At 40.4% G+C, this 20,759-nt stretch overlaps 1 protein-coding gene across 1 annotated transcript in view; it reads right to left on the bottom strand.

Moving 5' to 3' along the window:
• Positions 1-16,347, bottom strand: part of ANKDD1B (ankyrin repeat and death domain containing 1B) — an 82,637-nt gene extending 66,290 nt beyond the window's left edge. Inside the window, 2 exon segments of the mRNA XM_069095987.1 lie at positions 620-723; positions 16,170-16,347. Of these exon segments, the coding sequence (XP_068952088.1) occupies positions 620-723; positions 16,170-16,347 (282 nt within the window).
• Positions 16,348-20,759: the final 4,412 nt, after the last annotated feature.

The following is a 20,759-nucleotide window of genomic DNA, read 5'->3' as shown; positions in this document are numbered from 1 at the left end:
TATGAACACTAATTATGAGGCTATGACCATAATTCAAGATGACCTGGATAAAGGTGGGTGAGATATGGAGCTAGAATCAGGCAACTGGTTTTATGTGGGAGATGAGCAAGTGCAGACAGCATGAAGCAGTAAAAATATTGACAATGGAGTCAAAGGACTTGGGTTCAAATCCCAACTACCATCCTTACTACCAGTGTGACCCTGCCCAAATCATTTAACCTCTTTGATTTCAGTTTCTCCATCAGTGAAATGAAGGGGGTTGGATTAGGCAGGCTCTGAGAGGTCCTTTTCACTTCTAGATCTAAGAGTTTCTGAATCAAAAATGTCTTGAGTTTATGGACCTGGGTAATTGGGAAGTGTGGCAGTACTATCAACAGAAAGAAATTAGGAGAAGGAGTAGATGCAGGGGAAAGGGAGGAATTCAGTTTTAGAAAGTATGAGTTTATTTTTAGACTGAAAGATCTTGGTGTTCATCCTGGTGGAGAGGACCAGAAGACAATTGTAAATATATAAGTGGAATTACAGGGGTGTTAACCTTGCTCCAGGACTTCTGAGAGGCTTGGTCCGCCTCAGCCGCCACTCTCAATTATTTTCTACCATACATATTGTCTCTACTCACACTGTTCGTGGCATGAATGTTAACTTTCTCCTCAACCAACTGCTCCATGACATCCAAATTGCTTCTTTTCGCAGCATGGTAAAAGCATCTTTCATTTGGCAGCACTGGGGGGAGAAGCAAGTGCAAATGAGAAATGGGGACTGCGGGTATTTTTAAAAAAATCATAATCCAGGGGCGGCCAGGTAGCACAACGAGTATGAGCACCGGCTCCAGTGTCAGGATGACCTGGAGATCGAATCCGGGCTCTAACACTTAGAACCCACCCAGAAACACCTGGCCGTGTAACCTTGAGCAAGTTACTTAACCCCAATTGCTTAGGGGAGGCCAGGTGGCTCAGCGAGTAAGAGCACCGGCTCCAGTGTTGTGATGACCTGGATCAAATCCCAGGCTCAGATACTCAGCACCACACCCAGAAATAACTGTAACCTTGAGCAAGTTACTTAACACTGATTGCTTAAAAAAAAAAAACATAATCCAATTTAAACAGACATTTATGAAACATGGAAGGCACTGTGGTAGGTATTGTGGATAATGGAAAGATAAATAATTCTGCCAGCCTGGGGAAGTTCCTGCAGAGAAAATCTCTTCACTGATGCAGATCACAACTCAACCATGACTTAGTATATATGTCTTAAGTGCAGAAGTGATGTGATATTCCCAAGACCACCTGGCTAGTAGAGGTCAGGAGTGATATTTGAGCCCAGGTCTTCCAAACTTCAGACTTAGCACTCTAGCCAAACTACTTTTCACTGGTGATCTAAAGACCAAAAGAGAATTAGAGTTCACCCTCAAGCAGTATGTATTCTACTGTAAGCAAACTTAACTAAGTGTGCTTAACTCAAATGATAGTCTTCCCATTTTGTAATTTAGGATAGTTGGATTTTCTTTCCTTCCTTTCTTTCTTCCCTCTTTCCTTTTCCTTTCTTTCCCCTCCTTTTCCATTCATTTCTTCCTCCTTTCCTTCCTTCCTCCCCTTTCCCTTTCTTTTCTTCCTTCTCTCCCTCCCTTCTTTCCCTCATTCCTCCTTCCTTCCCTCTTTCCTTTTCCTCTTCCTGTTCTTTCTTTTGTTTTGTTTTCTTTCTTTCTCGTCCTTCTTTCCTGCCTGCCTTTATACCATTTCCAAAACATCAAGCAAAAAGTAGAGCTTGTCAGACCACCCGGAAGATGGCAATGCATTCTCTATCCCGAGACATCAGGTGAGAGCCCCTGATTTCGGGGGGTGGGGGGGCGGTGAGCAGAGGGAAGGAGGAGGAGGATTGCTGATAAGTACTTTGGCCAAGATGAAAGGGGAGGAACCTGGCTTCACTTACATAAACCGACCAAGAGTAAAGAACCACCTGCAAAAAAAAAAACAAAAAACCTCCAGGCTAGAGCTGGAGGAAAATTTGTTTTTAAAACACCACATTGCATAAATGCAAGCAACATCTGCGACTGATAATGTTTTATTGCTTTATTTGTGTGACCTACAGCCATCTACTGTCCAAGGACTAAGTGTTGTCTAAATGGGAGCATTGGTCACTGAACACCTTGATTGGAGACACTTCTGTGTTCTAGCACTGTGGGAAAGAGCCTCTGGGATCATTTTGCTTTTCTAGATGACACTAAAGCTGCCTCTTGGTATGACTGAGGCCAAGTTGCCTTTCTTAGGATTCAGAAACCATGAGATCCTGTGGCCTCAGGAGTAATAGTCTCTGTCTTTTCTTGGAGTAAGAAATCTTGCTCCTTTCCTACCACAGCCCAATTAATAATATGAAGATTGTTGTTGTTCAGCTGTGTCTGACTCTTTGTGACTCATTTCTTGGCAAAAATACTGGAGTGGTTTGCCATTTCCTTCTCCAGCTCATTTTACAGATGAGGAAACTGAGGCAAACAAGGTGAAGTGACTTGCCCAGTGTCACAGAGCTAGTAGGCATCTGAGGCCAGATATGAGCTCATAAAATGAGTCATCCTGACTCCAGGTGCAGCGCTCTTTCCAGGCCCCACTTAAGAGGTTCACAACCTGAATGTCACTGACTCCATTGAACCAGGGGTTATTAACCTAAGATCTATGAACTTTAACAAAAATAGATAACTATGTTTCAGCATAATTAGTTTCCTTTCTAATTTTATGCACTTTTCTTTATGCATTTTAGAAATCATTATTCTGAGAGTGGTCACTGGACCACCAGAAGTAGGTTTCACTAGACTACCAGAGGGGTCCAAGGCACTAGCAAGTTTGTGAATTTCTGCATTAAACTAACATGGTATTTTCACTATTTTGCTCTTTGAATGACAGGGAAAGTGAAATGCTCGATTCCTGGACCAAGATGGCAGTCAACAAACAACCCAAGGACCAATTCCAGCCCATGCCTGTATTTGTATATCCCACAAGCTACCATTCTTAGCTGATGGGCCATATAAAAATGGGCAGCAGGCCACAGTAGGCTGACACTTGACCTAAAAGAACATGAGATCGAAAAACAAACACCCCCTTCCCAGGCAAAAGGCCAGAGAACCAAATGAAAGATACCTGAGACCAGAGACTATGACTTCACTAATGTCTCTCATAGTTCATTGTTTATATTCTGAGCATAGTGGGGGGGACTCAATATTGACTGATTGACTGAGGGAACAGTTTAAGTTTTCCTAAAGAATAGGATAATGATTCAAACTAAAATGTACAGATGTGTGTGTGTATGTGTGTGTGTGTTCTGCACACAGAAACTTTTATTTAGCTCCATCCCTCATTCTTTTTCTACTGTACCTACAGTGGGGGAAAAAAGACTCATGAGGGGTTTGGTGCAGTGAGAGGGCAATGTACTGTCATTCATATACAAAAAAAATTACCTTGATGCATCAACAAAGTGTCCACTTTGAGTTATTTTCCCAATAGTGGTGATAGGTAGTCATCCACTTACCCATTCATTCATTCATTCAAGCATTTATTAAGCAACTACTATGTGCCAGGCACTGTGTTATATGCTGTATCTACAGTGATAAAAAGGAAATGGTACCTGTTCTCAAGGAGATTATGTTCTAATGGAAGGGAGTAATAGGGAAGGAAGGAAGGAAGGAAGGAAGGAAGGAAGGAAGGAAGGAAGGAAGGAAGGAAGGAAGGAAGAAAGGAAGGAAGGAAGGAAGGAAGGAAAGAAGGAAGGAAGGAAGGAAAGAAGGAAGGAAGGAAGGAAGAGAAGGAAAGAAGGGAGAGAGAGAAAGAAAGAGGAGGGAGGAAGGAAGACTTCCTTTCCTGTTGAATACCTCCTATGTGCCAGACACTGTGCTTAAACACTGTACAGACATTATCTCGTTTCATCCTTACAATAACACTCAGAGTAGGACCTCTTTAGCTATTTTTTAGTTGAGTTTAACTCTTCATGACCCCATGTGAAATTTTCTGGCAAAGATACTGGAGGAGGGTTGCCATTTCCTTCTCCAGCTCATTCAGTAGATGAGGAAAGCAAGGCAAATAGGGTTAAATGACTTGCCCAGGGTTGCACAATTAGTAAGTATCTGAGGCAAGATTTTAATTCAGAAAGATGAGTCTTCCTGACTCCAGGCCCAGCACTCTATCCACTGTGCTGTCCCCCTCTTGTAGTAGGAGGTAGGTGCAATTAGGATGCCCAGTTTACAATCGGGGAAACTGAGGCAAACAGATTTTTGTTTTCATTGTTTTTAAATCACTTGCCTAGGATCACCCAGCTAGTAAGTGTCTGAGGTCAAATTTGAAATCAGGTCTTCCTGACTCCAAGTCCAGCACTGTACACACTGTGCTACCTAGTTGCATGGATAAATATGAAATACACACAAAATAAATGCAAGCTCATTGTGGAGGGAGGGAGAAAGCACTAACAGCTAGAGGAGATGGGAAAGACCTCTTCCAGGGGAGATGCTTGAGCTTGACACTCCCTTAGAGGGATCTGGGGATTCCACAAAACAAAGGTGATAAGGGAGGGCCCTCTCCCAACCTGTTTCCAAGTGATCATAGCTCATGTAGTATAGGGATAAGGACCAGGTCTTTGATTTCACTAGTAGAGGGACCTCTTGGGTGAGTAAACTCCTGCCAGTGTTCCAATATAGTGTTAGAGAGCAGCCTTGAGCATGAAGAAGTCAAGTGACTTCTCTAGGGTCACAGAGCCATAGGTGAGGACTCACAGGTGGGACCTGAACCTAGGGCTTTCTGGTTGTAAGACAGCTTTCTTTTTACTCTGCCATGCTTCTCCATACAAAGGCTTTGCCATGGGCACCAAGCCCATGACCTTGGTTAACTTTACTGGTGCCATACTCTGACTCAACTGAGATAAACGACCCTGACAATTTCACAAGGTCACATGAAACGTGTCAATTGCCACCCCAGCCAGATTCTTTTGTTTATGCTTTTCATGCTTGCTTAGGCTAATTTCATTGCATATGTACTCTCCTTGGGATCAGAAGGTTTTGCAAGACTTGAAATGATTAAAGTTTCACAGTGCACAAAATAAAACTTCAACTCTCTGAAGTCACTATTTCCTCTTTGCTGTTTTTCATCCCCCAAGGTCGAAGCCAATTGTTTGACTTAGCTAACTGTGGTGCTCTATGCAACTGGCCTTCATTCAGGAAACTGCAAGTGGAACATTTAGAAATGTGAAACAGGTGATAGAACATTCTCTCCAAAATGACCTCCTCAACCAGTTCTAAACCAAAACTGTTCAATGGTCTTGCCTCCTTTCCAAGTCAGTGTCTAACTACAATTTGCCTTCCTTCCTTCCTTGTCTCTTCCCATCCCCCATAAAATCCTGGCACCATTGAATAGGAATGTTGGGGTGAAGCAAAAGTTCCCACCACACCCCCATTGTCTGAATGCATGACCTTTTGTTGCTTTTAAAGCATGTTTCCATCCATGAAGGTACTACAGAAGGAAGCAGCCAGAAGACAGGTTTATTGTGACATTATGTTAGCCCTGTTCTCCAACTTCAGTCCCTTCCCCACAGCTCTGGTGCACAGGGTTTTCGGTTATTTATCTCAAGACAGATCATTTAATTGCTGTCGGGCATGTACAAAAATACTAAGTCTTTCAACATTCTGAAGGTAGCAGAGGGAAAGTGCTGTGTGAAGAGATGACAACAGGGAAATCTGACCTGCTGAGACCACCCTCTTAACCCTTGATTATCTTACGAGAATACTAGGTTTTGTTTTCTTCCCTGCCAAACCTGTGATTTCCTTGGTATAAAGAACTTTTTGTTGTTATTGTTCAGTCCTTTCAGTTATATCTCTTTGAGACCCCATTTTGGGGTTTTCTTGGCAAAGATACAGGAGGAGGGCTGCCATTTTTTTCTCCAGCTTATTTTATAGATGAGGAAGCTGAGGCAAATGGGGGTAAGTGACTTTCCCAGGGTCACACAGATAGTAAGTTTCTGAGGCCAGATTTGAACTCAGGAAAGTGAGTCTTCCTGACTCCAGCAGGCCTTCAATACCTGGCACTCTATCCAATGCACTACTACCAGTGAAGAAATTCCTTCTACCAATACAGGTCAACAATTCCTCTACAACTTAAAAAAGTTCTCTGAGGAGATTCTACTATTTATACAGGCTTATACCCTAAGAACATTTGGAGAGTCAAAATCATAGTTCCATTAAAAGATAAGTATTTTCCCAAAATATTTTTCTTTTTTTTTTTTTAAAGCAATAGGGGTTAAGTAACTTGCTCAAGGTTACATGGCCAGTTATTATTATTTTTGTGTGGGTACCGAGTATCAGAGGCCGGAACCGATCCCAGGTCTCCTGACACTGGGGCTGGCGCTCTTACTGCGCCACCTGGCCGCCCCTTCCCCAAATATTTCAAAGCACTTTCACATATCTTATTTAATTTAGATTTATGATATCTTTGAAATAGACTGGGACATGTATGATGTTCCTATTTGACTTTGAGAGAAAACTTTATTACTCAAAAGGCATTGACTAAGCACCAATGAAACCCATAACTATGAGGGATGGTGTTGGTCATATAAAAGAAGCCACCCCTACACAAACACACACACACACACACACACACACACTTGCTCTCATCTAGCTAGAGAGACAAAACAGCATATATGAACCAATTAGAGAATCATTCCAAGACAATCTACAGATTAGGTGGTAGAAAATGTACAAATACAAAAGGTTCTAACTGCTCTAAGGCTTAGTAGGTGAGTCCTAAAGAGTGACCCAAGATACCTAGAAATTACCTATGGGTTACATGACTTAGTAAATGTCTGGGACAATATTTGAACTCTTCCTGTTTCCAAACCTCCCCGCCCCTCCTTTATCTACTACTACAGTATTGCCATGATTTATATAATAGAGAATTCACAGTATACACATATGACATGAATTATTTGATCCATTGCTCTAAGAATGATCCTTAAGAAGGACATCTATCTAAACCAGCAGGCAGGATGATATACCTTTCATTTCGTTTTCTCTGACTTCGTAATACCACCCCATTTCCCAGGTGAAACTGCTCTCTCCAAAGTTACCAATCACTTTTTTTTTTGCCTTTTTGGAGGGCAATTGGGGTTAAGTAACTTGCCCAAGGTTGCACAGCTAGTTTTTTTGTGTGGGTGTTAAGTGTCTGAGGCCAGAACCGAACTCGGGTCCTCCTGACTCCGTGGCCAGGGTGCTTTACTCACTGCGCCACCTAGCCACCCCCCACTTCTCTTTTTTTAAACCTGTTTTTGATATTTTTCTGTTTCTTGCATTGCCATGGTTATCACAAATATCACTCCTTCTTCTCCTAGAGAACCATCCCATCTGACAAGTAGTATATTTTTAGAGAGGAAAAAAAATCAGCAAATTAATCAATACATTGATGAAGTCTGAAAACATGTGCAATGTGTTAACACCTGTGAACCTCCCAACCTCCATAAAGTGGTAACCAAAGAGTCTTTTCTCATCTCTCTTCATTTAAGTCTTACTTGATCTTTATAATTTTGTTTTTTAGGGGTGTAGTTGTTCTTTCCATTTACATTGTTATAATTACTGTTTATATTGTTCTCTTGATTCTGTTTACCTTACTCTGCATCAGTTCATATAGATCTTTCTATACTTCTCTATATTCATCACACCCATCATTTTTTACAACACAGTAATATTCCATTACATTCATATACCACAATGTTTGTTTAGCAATAATCCAACTTTGTTACCAATTCTTAGCTATCACAAAAAGTGCTGTCATAAAGATTTTGGAGCATATGGGGACATTTTTCCCTTGTTGATACCTTCTTGGGGTATAAGCCCAGTAAGGCAATTTCTGGTTCAAAGAGTATGGGAATTTTGGTCACTTTGTTTGCCTAATTCCAATATGGTTATACCATTTCTGGGATCTATCAACACTGTATTGGTGTGCCTATCCTACTACATCCCCTCCAACACTGTTGCCATTTTGGGGGGTCATTTTTGCCAGTTAGCAGGGTGACCAGTGCACTCTTATTTGTCAAGTCCAGCGGCCTTTTCTAAGTTCTTCTCCATCTTGATATCTGCATCATTGTACTTTAAACCTAACCTCCCAGATATTCTCTCCTCTCTTCATTTTCAGCACACTACTCTCTTTTGGTTCTCCTACCTGTCTGCTCATTCCTTATTTCCTTTTGCTGGATCATCACCTGTGTCCTGCCTCCTAATTACAGTTATAGTCCAAATCTGTGCTCTGTATCTTCCCTTAATAATAAATCTGTATCTATTATAAAACAAATTTTGCTTTTTACTTTGTATAGTTTGAAATAATAAGAAAATAAAAGTGCCTCAGATAATCCAATCTCTTCCCTCTTTACCTCTCCAGTGATTTCATCAGCACCATATGTTTATTTATCATCCCTCTGCAGATGACTCTGGTTTCTATTTATCCAGGCCTGGCCTCTCTCTTCATCGTTGGTCCCTACACCTTCTACAGCCCCCTCCCACTGGGTATATCTACTTGGATGTCCCATTGGTACTTCAAACTCGACATACCCAAAGTGGAATTCATTATCTTCCCCTAAACCCAGACTTTCTCCAAACTTCCCTATTTCTATTGAGAACACCATTATTCCACTATAATAGATTCACCATACCCACCTATCCCCTTGGAACTTATGCCAATGTTGATATTTTCTTTCTGCCCTGGGTCCACACAGAAACTGAAGTCTACACAAATAGGCTTCTAGTTATGCATAACTCATCACTGTTGGGTTACTGAAACTAGAAAAGTAGGTGATGCTGGATAGAGGAAGGAGGTAACATTGGTAAGCTCTTAGATTCAGCTCTCTAGGTAGTAAGATGTGATTTCAGCAAGGAATGGAGAAATAGGTCCTTTTCTACCCTGGAATAACGGGAGAGATTTTGAGGAGGGAAGAGTAGAGACTCAACTAGCTAGATTTCCACCAGTGTAGAATCTTGGTGTTTTATCCTGGTCTTGGCTCCCCTTTGCCTCTCTTGTATATTTCCTTCCTTTTTCATTAGCTTTCAGATTATTGAAAGGTCCCGAAAGGTTTTAGAGAACTAGAAATAAGTAGCAGAGTCTATCAAAGCAATGGGCAATAGCACAGAGGCTCTCCACAGGCAGAGAGGCCCCGAGAAAACTTGGCTATTTGAACCAACTCTGCCAGTGCAGAAAGGTAAAATATAAAATCACCACCACTATTTGTGTTCCAATGATAATTAAGTATTATACTAGCTTTCCAAATGTTTGCAGAAATAGTAATAAGTTGATTCCTCTGAAGTGCACATGATCCCATTTGACGTTCCTGTGTTTAGCATCTCCTTCCTGTGTGAAAATAAAAGAGCTATTCCTTTCCTGATTCATGTTTACACATTGAGTATCTCTCTTGCTTTCCCCATTTCTGGAGGAAATCCTAGACTAGAACCCGAAGTAACATTCCTGGAATTTGCAACTTTCCTTGGGAGGGTGTGATATTGGGAGGAGGAGCAAGTGAATGTTTGAATTGGAAAGCCAACTTCTCTCATTGACAAATCAGGCAACTCCAAAGCAATGAACCAAGGGGCAAACCAGAATGGCAGGGAAGTGGCAGGAATTGGCACTGGTTATTTGTCACCATCATTTTGGTGGAGCAATGTCTTAAACAGTCACATCGGTTTGCAACCTTGGAGTCACCTTCAACTCTTCATCCTTTCTCACCCCCATAACAAATTAGGTCTTGTTGAGTCTACTTCTACAATATGTCTGACATCAGACCCCTTCCCTCTACTCACCTTTCCATCAGCCTAATTCAGGTTCTTATAAGTTCTAGCTTACATCATTGTAATAAGTTCCTAATAAGTCTCCATGATTCCAGTCTATGCCCTCTCTAATCCATAATTACACAGTTGCCAAAATAATCTTTTTAAAGCATGGGTCTATATCACTCTATTGATGAAGAATCTTTAGTGGCTCCCAATTGTTTTAAAAAAAATTTTTTTAATGGCGGGAGGAAGTGGAGCCAAGATGGTGGAGAAAAGGCAAATATTCACCTGAACTCTCCCCAAAACCTCTCCAAAAAACTTTAAATAATGCCTCCAACTCTAGATTGGCAAAACCCATAAAAGGACAGGGTGAAACAATTTTCCAACCCAAGAGTCTGTTGACCCAGGGTGAGAAAGGAACACAGTACAGAACAGGCCATGCCCTAGCAAACCACCCTTGTGGGCAACAGCATCAGTGGCAGCTGTCTGGTTTCCAGATCTCTCAGCTCACAGATGGAAAGGGGGTCAGACAACTGGTCAGTAGGATATTACAGGGGTGACTCTGCTGGCATTGGGGACAGGACTTTGTTGTATTGCCTATATTTGGATCTGGCTCACAGTCCTGTGTCTCAGTCCCAGGTCAAGGAGGAGCACCAGCACACTAAAGTTTGTAGCCCCAGAGAAGTGGGGACCCTGGTCACAGTTCCAGGGTAGAAAGGAATGCTGGTGGTCACAGTTCCAGGGTAGAAAGGAATGCTGGTGGTCTCACACAGACCAGAGCACAGGCCAGAAGAGTAGTAAACACACCTCTTCCTAGATCATACTACCTTAGAAGAAACAAAAATTTCCAGATCCCCAGAATTATCTATGAAACAGCTGCTCAAAAAACCTGAAGCTTGGGACAGTGTCTTCTCCACTCTTTAAGTATAGCCCCACTTTAGCATAGAGCTAAAAAGTAGGCTGGAAAAATGAGCAAACAGAAGAAAAAGATCCTGACTACAGAAAGTTACTATGATGACAGGAAAGATCAAAACATAAACTCAGAAAAAGATAACAAAGTCAAAAACTGCTACATCCAAAACCTCAAAGAAAAATATGAATTGTTCTTAGGCCATGGGAGAGCTCAAAAGGGATTTTAAAAATGTAGTAAGAGAAATAGAGGAAAAGTTGGGAAGAGAAATGGGAGTGATGCAAGAAAATCATGGAAAAAAACTCAGCAACTTGGTAAAGGAGACAAAAAAACCTGAAGAAAATAATACCTTAAAAAAAATAAACTAAATTGTAAAAGAAGCATAAAAATCAAATGAGAAGAATGCACTGAAAAGAAGAAATGGCCAAATGAAAAAAGAGATACGAAAATTCACTTAATGAAAGAACTTCAAAAGTAGAAGTGAGCAAATTGAAAAGGAGGTACAAATGCTTACTGAAGTAAATAATTTCTTAAAAATTAGAACTGGGCAAATGGAAGCTAATGACTTTATGAAACATCAAGAAACAATGAACAACACAATCAAAAGAATGAAAAAATAGAAGAAAATGTGACTTATCTCATTGGAGAAAAAAATCTCACCTGGAAAATACAGATAATTTAAGAATATTATACTACTGGAAAGCCACAATCAAAAAAAGAGCCTAGACATCATCTTTCAAAAAATCATCAAGGAAAACTGCCTTGAGATTCTAGAAACAATGGATAAAATATAAATGGAAAGAATCCACCTATCACTTCCTTAAAGAGATCCCAAAATGAAAACTAACAGGAATTCCAGAACTCCCAGGTCAAGAAGAAAATATTGCAAGTAGTCAGAAAGAAATACTTCAAGTATTGTGGAACCACAATAAGGATAGCACATGATTTAGCAGTTTCTACATTGAAGGATTAGAAGACTTGGAATGTGATATTCTAGATGGCAAAGGAGCTAGGATTACACTGAAGAATTACCTGTCCAGCAAAACAGTAAAATCCTTTAGGGGAAAAAATTGATATTCAATGAAACAGAAGATTTTCAAGTATTCCTGATGAAAAGACCAGAGCTGAATAGAAAATCTGACACATACAAGACTCAGGAGAAGGATAAAAAGGTAAACAGGAAAAGAAATCATAAGGGATTCAATAAGATTAAATTATCTGTAATGCCATGCACAGAAGCTTTCCAGAAGAACTGCTACTGTGAACAGCTTTTTTAAGGTTCTAATTACTCAATGTAGTGATCACTCTATTCCATAACAAAAGCAAAATATACATGGAAAATCAAGGTACAGCATAATTTTAAAAAAACCAGCATTCATCATATTACAACTTATCACAGAAAATCACAATATAATATTCACAACATAGTCTCAAAGTAAAATAGTCACTCAAGTTAATTCAATCAGTCTTAGATTAGATAGTCTTCAATCACTTAGACTCTTCAGTTAATTCAATCAGTCATTTATCAGTAGTATCAAAGTACACAGTCAAAATCTTCCACTCTTGGGGCAGTCTTAATTAACTCAATTAGTCACTTATCAGTAGTCTCAAAGTCTTCCACTCTTGGGGCAAAGTCTTGATTAACTCAATCAGTCACTTACCAGTAACAGTAGTCAAAGTACTCAAAGTACAATCAGTCACTTATTCAGTAAAGTCTTACTAAGTATCATACACAAAACCCTCTACCCCTTAGGTCACTAGTAAACTAACTCCATAATTACTCAGTACCCAAGGAGAGATCTTTTCTTCATCTTGACGTGGGGCCTGTTCTCAGATTCCCTGGATCCCCTTCCATGGTCCCAGATTCTACCTGGATTCAATGGCAGACAACTCTCAGTTCCTCTACCAACTCTCTGGGCAGGTTCTGCTCCACACTGGACTTCACAAGGTCTGGTTCATGTCAGCTCCTTCACCCCATTTCTGCTCCAGGGAATGCAAGGCTCAACCAAGCCGTAAACAAAGTCTCAGCATCCCAGTCATGCTTCAGTCACCTGGGCTCCTGGCTCCAGGCTCTGGGCTCCTGTTCAGAAGAAACTCTACCACCACAAGTTCTCAGGACTCAGTTCTTAATTCTTCTGTAGCTGTTCTGCCACCAGATCTTGGGCTCAAGGAAATGCTGACTGTGCTTCTCTGGGGCTTTTCTTATATTTACAGTATTACCTACTTCCTTCAGTCAATTTCCTGTTACATAGGTAACAAGGGGACAGGAGTTCATAACCTTCTGTTTCCCCAGTAGAGGCTTGATCAGTTACGAAGTGCTAAGTACCTGCTACTTTTGCCAACACAAAGGAATCTTCAAATTCAAAATTATATTACCATTACACTATCACATCCCTATATGGGAAAATGATTCCTAAAAACTTTCTCATTATTAGGATAGTTAGGAGTATACACAGACAGAGGGCACAGGCATACATTGAATATAATGGAATAATTATTTTAAAAAATTAACTTACAGGGCGGCTAGGTGGCACAGTGAATAGAGCACTGGCCCTGGAGCCAGGAGCACCTGAGTTCAAATTCGGCCTCAGACACTTAACACAAAACTAGCCATGTGACCTTGGGCAAGTCATTAACCCCAACTGCCTCCTCCAAAAGGCAGTAAATAAATAAATAAACTTAAAGGGTGAGAAAGAGGAGGTGAAAGGGAGAAGTAGAATGAGGTCAATTATTTGACATAAAAGAGGCAAGAAAGAGCCTTTCCAGTGGAGGAAGTAATGGGGGAGGTAGAGAAAGTGAAGCTTACTCTCATTGGAATTGGCTCAAAGAGGAAATAACATACACATTCAGTTGGGTATAGATATCTACCTTACCATACAGGAAAGCAGGAAGGGAAGAGATAAGAAAAGGGAGTGCTGAGCTTATAGGAGGATGAATTGGGGAGGTAAAAATCAGAAGCTTTTGAGAATGGACAAGGTAAAAAAAGAGAGTATGATCAACAGGGGGGGAAATAGGATGGAGAGAAGTTGGTAATCACAACTCTGAAAAAAACCTACAGCAAGTTTCTTTGATGAAGACCTTATTTCTCAAATACAAAGAAAACGGAGTCAAATTTAGAGAAATAAGAGCCTTCCCTCAATTGATAAGTGGTTAAAGAATATGAAAAGACAATTTTCGGATGAAGAAATGAAAGCTATCTATAATCATATGAAAAAAGTGCTCTAAATCACTATTGATTAGAGAAATACAAATGAAAACAACTATAAAGTATTACCCCATGCCTATCAGATTGGCTAATGTAACAGAAAAGGAAAATGTAGGAAAAGGAGATGCAGAAAAAATGAGGCACTATTGTCACTGTTGGTGAAATGGCATATTGATCCAACCATTCTGGAGAGCAATTTGGAACTATTCCCAAAAGGCTATAATATTATGCATACCCTTTGACCAAGCAAGACCACTGCTAGATCTGTATCCCAAAGAGACTGAGAGAAAAAATAAAAAAGGAAAAGGACCTATACATACAACAATATAGCAGCTCTTTTAGTGGTGGCAAAGAATTTGAAGGTGAGGGGATGACGATCAATTGGGGAGTGATTGAACAAGTTATTATATATGATTGTGATGGAACACTATTGTGCTATAAGAAATGACGAGCAGGATGTTCTGAGAAAAACCTGTAAAGACTTATATGGACTGATGCAAAGGAAATGAGCAGATCTAGGAGAACACCATATGCAGTAAAATAGCAATATTGTATGACGATCAATTTGAATAACTTAGCTATTCTCAGCAATACAACAATCCAAGACACTTCTGAAGGACTTATTATGAAAAATGCTATTCATTGCCAGAGAAAGAACTAAAGGCATCTGAATGCAAATCAAAGCATACTTTTTCTTTACTTCATTTTTCTTGGGGGTATTTTGTCTGTTTTCTTTCACAACGTGACTAGCATAGAAATTATGTTCTGTATGACTGAACATGTATAAGTTCTATTAAATTGCATGCCTTCTCAATGAGGGGGGATAGGAAAGAGAGAGAGAAAGAACTTAGAAATGAAAAAAATTTAAACAATGAATGTTAAAAATTGTTTTTACATGTAATTAGGGAAAAATTAAAATGTTAAATTACAATAATAAAAAAAAGACAACAACTCAGCCTGACATTGAAAGCTCTTCATGCTCTGAGGCCTTAGTCTTCTTTTTCAGTCTTACTTAATGGTATTCCCCTTTATACATTCTATTCATAGTCAAACTAGATTACTAGATGTCAGCTATCCATACCCTGCCTTGGTGCTTTTTCATGGGCTGCTCCCTTTATGTGTTCCCTCCTCCAGTCAAGCCTCTTAGAATTACCAGCTTCCTCTGAGGCTCAGCTCAGGTGTAGGTCTGGCCAGCCTTTTCTGATGTCCTCACTTGTTAGGATTCTCTCTTTCCTCAAATCATCTTGCATTTACTTATCTTTTTAAAAGCTGTACCCATCCTCAGTGGAATGTGTGCTTAAGAATGAGGGCTGTTGGTTTTTTCTTTGAATCCTCATCAAATAGTACAGTGCCTCGTACAGAGTACACACTTGACAAATCCTTATTGAACTTTATTGTTGGAAAACTTAAACATAGGAAGGTTAAATGATTTGTTTAAAGTCACATAATAAGTTAGCAGAAGAGCTAGGAGCAGACATTAAGAGATAGGTTGTACTGAATTGTTTTCTCAGAGCACTCCAGGATCTACAGGTTTAGGGATCTCAGAAACCACCTAATCCAACCCCTCCATTTTACAGATGAAGAAACTGAGGGTGAAGAAGGTTGTGACTTGCCCAGGATCACGTAGGCAGTAAATAGCAAAGGAGGGATTGGAACCTATGTGGATCCTCCAATTCCAGAGTCAATACCCATTCCATTGTTATATGCCTCCCTTTTTTTCTCCTTTATTTGAAAAATGGAGGGAGGGAAAGAATGATTTAAAACATTATCTTTCTCCCAATCATAAGTACTTTCATTGCATTTCTAATAAAGAAAAAAACGAAACAAATCTTATTTTGATATGATTGCAAACTTGGCCTAGAAAACTGGCTCTTGGGGGTGGAATGGGGTGGGGTAGGGAGTGGGGGGGGGACGTTAGGAGGAGACAGGCAGGAACCATCTGGTTAGTTCCAATAAACTTCTTCCTTCAGGCCCTAGGTTTATTTTTGGTGTGACTTTTCAAGTGCATTTGAATTCTCATTTGAGAGCAGTGCACTGAAAAGTGGAAGTGGGGGTGGGGATTTTGGGCCCTCGAACAGCACTCGGCCCTGGGGAAGCTCTCATTGTTGTTTGCTACAACAAAGCTAGCTTCCAGGCTGTTCATTTTCCCTGCCTCAGTTTTTCCTCAAATCCAGCTCCTCTTCCTCCAGTCTAGGTATTGTCCAGATTTTGGAATAGTCTCCCCATCTCCTCCTCCCTGTATCACTCTACTTCCCACTCCCACCTTGCCAAATACTTACAAATGTCATGTCTGGCCAATGCCTCCTTCTCCCAATCCTCCTCTTTTGCATTTTTTGAAAAACCCTTCCAGGACCAGGTCAGAGTGTTCCTCAGATTGTCATTCAGCCCCTTCATGGCTCCTCCCAACCTCCCCTTCACCAGGGTCCCTAGTTCTGATGTGATCTCTGCTAGTACCATGTCCTTCCTACTCCCACACTCAAGACCCCAGGGCAGAATGATTGTGGCACAGGGAAGTGGCCAGCCTTGACTAGCAGGTATGTGTATGTATAATGGGTGGGTAGGCAGCGAGAGGAAATAGCTAAGATTAACCTCAGCCAGGGCTACGGAATTCTCTCAGGATTGAATGCCGGGGTGTCTTGGTATCTTGAATGCTTAGCACAGTGCTTGGTGATTAACGGGTATTTAGTAAGGGCTGCTGTATTGATTCCCTGAGAGGAGAAAATCTTTTAGGCCCATGTGCAGAGGTAGTGCTTAGGTCTGCAGCTGGAAAGAGTTGATGAATCAGGGTGTGGGGCCCCAGCATGAAGCAGAAGGAAGTAGCCCATGAAACCAGTGACGTTTGATGCATTTTTCTTAGTTCTCTGTTCTTCCTCTCAATACCTTATCTCTTTTCCCAGAACCTGGATTATTCTGCTTTTGGAGCTGTTATGCCTGACGTTTAAAATTAAGCATAAAAATCCCAGAGAATCAGCAAAGAGACAGTGATACAATTAATAGCTTCAGCAAAGCTGCAGGCTACAAAATAATCTCACAAAAATCAAGTATTTCTATATAATAAAAACAAAATCAAAGAAACAAGAAAAATGGAAATCCCATTCATAACAAAATTATAAAATATTTTTGGGGTTAAAGCACATTCAGTACATCTACAGATTCGATTACAAAATGCTTTTTTTTAATTAAAAAATTTTTTTTCAATCAGCAAAAATTTGCCTTTTCTCACTTTCTCAACCGCACTCCCAGTGGGGGGGAACCCAATAAAAAAAACCCCTGCTACAAACATGTATAGTCAAGCAAATCAGATTCCCATTGGCCAAGAGGAGAAATATCTTGCTACAGGTGTTCTCTACCTTGGAAAAGTTTCTCTCTTTTTTCTTAGCCTAATCTTTCAACTTATCTGCAAACTTGATCTTATTTTTATTGATCTCTTATGTTTTTACATCACCTTCACTTACAAATACATCCCTTCCCTCTTTCTGGCAAACCATTCTTTGTGACAAAAATTTTAAAAGGGGAAAATACTTCTGGCTTTCTTTAAGTTTCAGATAAAGTCCCACCTTCTGATTCCCATTTACCTTAGTGCTTGCCCTTTACTTTTACACACAATTATTCTGTATGTAGTTGTTTCCATGTTATCTCCTTCATTAGACTGTGAGCTCCTTGAGAGTAACTTTCTTTTGTCTTTTTTTGTATCCCTGGCACTTAGCACAGTGCCTGCCATGTAGTAGCTGATTAATAAATGTTTGCTGACTTAACAGTTCAGCAAAAATAATCAAGATATCCATAGCTGTCTGATAGTAAATGCTGTATCCCAAATCCAAAGTCCCCCCACATCTGGAAAGAAAGAAAATGCTTTTTTTTCCCCAAACTCTTTCCTATAGCCTGAATCACAAAAGAGCTGAAACAGCTCTGAGGTTGTGATCTCACTTATAAAGAATCTGTAATTATCGGAGCCTAGAATATGCTGCATAGGAAAAATATATGCCAATAAATAGCAGGACTTTGGTATAAAACCAACAGGTGGCAGTAGCAGCTCAGCAGAGGGCTAACAAATGGCTGAAAAGTAGAGAAAGCAGTTCAGCAGATGACCTCAGCAGCTCACAGCTCAGAGGAGAGAGCAGCCACCTCTGCAGGAAAAGCAGCAAGAGGCTTCAGAGGCAGACATCTGTTCCAGCTGTAATGTACCCCTAGAAACACAAGTTGTCCAGCTCACATGTATTCTATTTCTTACTGCTGCTGTAGGAATCAGTTGAAAAAAGTGTGCCCCTCTGTGTATAAGGAGATGTTCTTTTGTTATCTCACTAGTCTGTTTAATTCAGTGCCTTTGCTTTGATTTAATATGTCCTCTGATAAAAGGGAAATACAGGATATGGGCAAGACCTACAGTATGAACTATGATTTTGAAGAGGTGCTGACTCAAGGAGATTTTTGAACCCTAGGTATAGCATTCAGGAAGTCATATCAAGAGAGACTCTGAATTCAATTTGATAGAATTGCCTTCTTTTATAAACCCCCCCCAAGATACAGCATGTCACTTTCAACCATACTCTCCCTACCCTCTTTACCAATTAATTGGTTTAAAGGATAATCAAATTTCTGACTTTTGACATTAAATTTTTCTTTGCCTAGAAGGCAAAATTAAAAAAATTTTTTTTAAAAAGCAATCAGGGTTAAGTAACTTGCTCAAGGTTACACAGCCAGTTATTTCTGGGTGTGGTGCTGAGTATCTGAGCCTGGATTTGATCCAGGTCATCCCGACACTGGAGCCAGTGCTCTTACTCGCTGAGCCACCTGGCCACCCCTAAGCAATTGGGGTTAAGTAACTTGCTCAAGGTTACACGGCCAGGTGTTTCTGGGTGGGTGCTAAGTGTCTGAGCCCAGGATTCGATCTCCAGGTCTTCTCAACACTGGAGCCGGTGCTCTTATTCGCTGTGCTACCTGGCTGCCCCAATTAAAAAAATTTTAAATGACTTTTTTTTCAATTAGGCATTTATTGCATCTATTCCCCGATTTTTTTTTAAAACAAAATTATGTCACTAATCTTAATGGGCTCTTACTATGGCGAGGTTAACATTCTATTCCTCTCTAATCAGTTCCTTATCCTACTCTCCACAGTGGCTGTTCCAAACCTTCTTGTCTTTCCTCAAGCCTTTTGTGCCACCTTTATCCTCTTAGCTAAGAATGTTGCCTTATACTTTTGAAAAAAAACCTATGCCATTCACGGAGAGCTCCTCTTTCTCACTTCCTCATCTCCTCACATCACTCGGCTATCTCCCACTTTTCCCTCTACTCTAGTCTTGGATAAATGGCCCATTTATTTATTTATTTTTGCCAAAGCCAGACTATTTACATGCAGCTTTGATCCAAACCCCACCAACTTCAAGGCTCTGGATCTGCACTGGGCTATTCTTTGTGTTTCTAGTCTATCTTACTTGGTGATGTCATTAGCTCCCATACGATTTGTCATCTTCAATAGAGATAATTCCTAGATCTGTCTTTTGGACATCTTGACCATACTAAAGACATTTTAAATTCAACATGTCCCAAACAGAACTCGATATCCTTCTCTTCTAAACCTTTCCCTCCTCTCAACTCTCCTATTATTGTCAAGATCACATCTATCCTCCCAGTCACTCAGGCTTGCTACCTTGGTTTTATTCTTGATTATTTACTCTTACTCAGCCTACATATCCAATTCATTACCCAATCGTAACATTTCCATCTTTACATCTCTCATGTTGCGTCTCTCTACATTCATACCCACAACCCTGCCCTTATCTCGCCTCTATCAAGAGGTGATGAGTCTATTGCAATTGCAACTGGTCTTTCTGCCTCAATCTCCCTCTCCTCTAATCTATTTTGCCCTCAGTTGCCAATGTGATTTTTATGAAGCAGAAATGAAACCATGTCACTTTCCTCCACCTCTTATCATTGTGTTCAAGTAGCTCCCTGTTAACCTTCAGGATCAAATTTAAATTTCTCCGTTTGGCATTTAAAACTCACAACCTGTATCTTTCCTACTTTTCCAGTAGTCTTCCCTCTACACATGCTCTGATCCAAATATACTGCCCTCCTTATCATTTCTCTAACACGAATCTCCACCCCCAAATTCTGTGCCTCTGCCTCTCAGATTCTCTGGTTTCCTTCAAGACTCAGCTCAAACCCTATTTCTGAAGGAGGTTTTTCCCAGCCTTCCTCCCCTTCCTCCCAACCACCCTCTTTCCCAAACCTGCTAGTCTTCCCCTTCATAGTGTTTGTATCTGGTGATTTACATCGTGTCTCTCCCAATGTAAACTCTCGGGTTGTTTTTTTTTTAACCATTCTTTTATTTCTAATGCTTAGTACAGTGCCTGGCACATAATAGGTACTTAACAAATGTTTTTTGATGACTGAAATAACGAAAAGGAAACGTGAGTATTCCATAAGAAGGCCCAGTCAAGGCAGCTTGAAAACTGTTAGAAGAAATGTAATTTTTTTTCAGTTTCTAAATAAAAGTTTCTTAAAAAAACAAAACAAGAGGGCGGCTAGGTGGCGCAGTGAGTAAAGCGCTGGCCCTGGAGTCGGGAGGACCCGAGTTCGAGAGTTCGGTTCGGGCCTGAGACACTTAACACCCACACAAAAATACTAGCCATGTAACCTTGGGCAAGTTACTTAACCCCAATTGCCCTCCAAAAGGCAAAACAAAACAAATCCTCAACTTTGTTTGAACTGGCCTATGGAGAAGAGATTATTCATACTTTAATCAGGACAGATTAGAGTACCTGGGTCATGCTAATGACAGGTACAGAAGGGCCACTATACTGGAAGAACCAATGGAGCCAGGGAAGGAGTTAAGAACCTTAGCTGAAAAAAGAAAATCAAAAAGAACT

This window comes from Petaurus breviceps, unplaced genomic scaffold (genome assembly GCF_028583685.1).
Source record: "Petaurus breviceps papuanus isolate PSGF00001 unplaced genomic scaffold, PetGlider_PUasm1.0 229, whole genome shotgun sequence".
In the NCBI taxonomy this organism is placed as follows: Eukaryota; Metazoa; Chordata; class Mammalia; order Diprotodontia; family Petauridae; genus Petaurus; species Petaurus breviceps.
The sequence above is the reverse complement of the archived record's forward strand: the minus strand, read 5'-3'. Positions and strand labels throughout refer to the sequence as shown.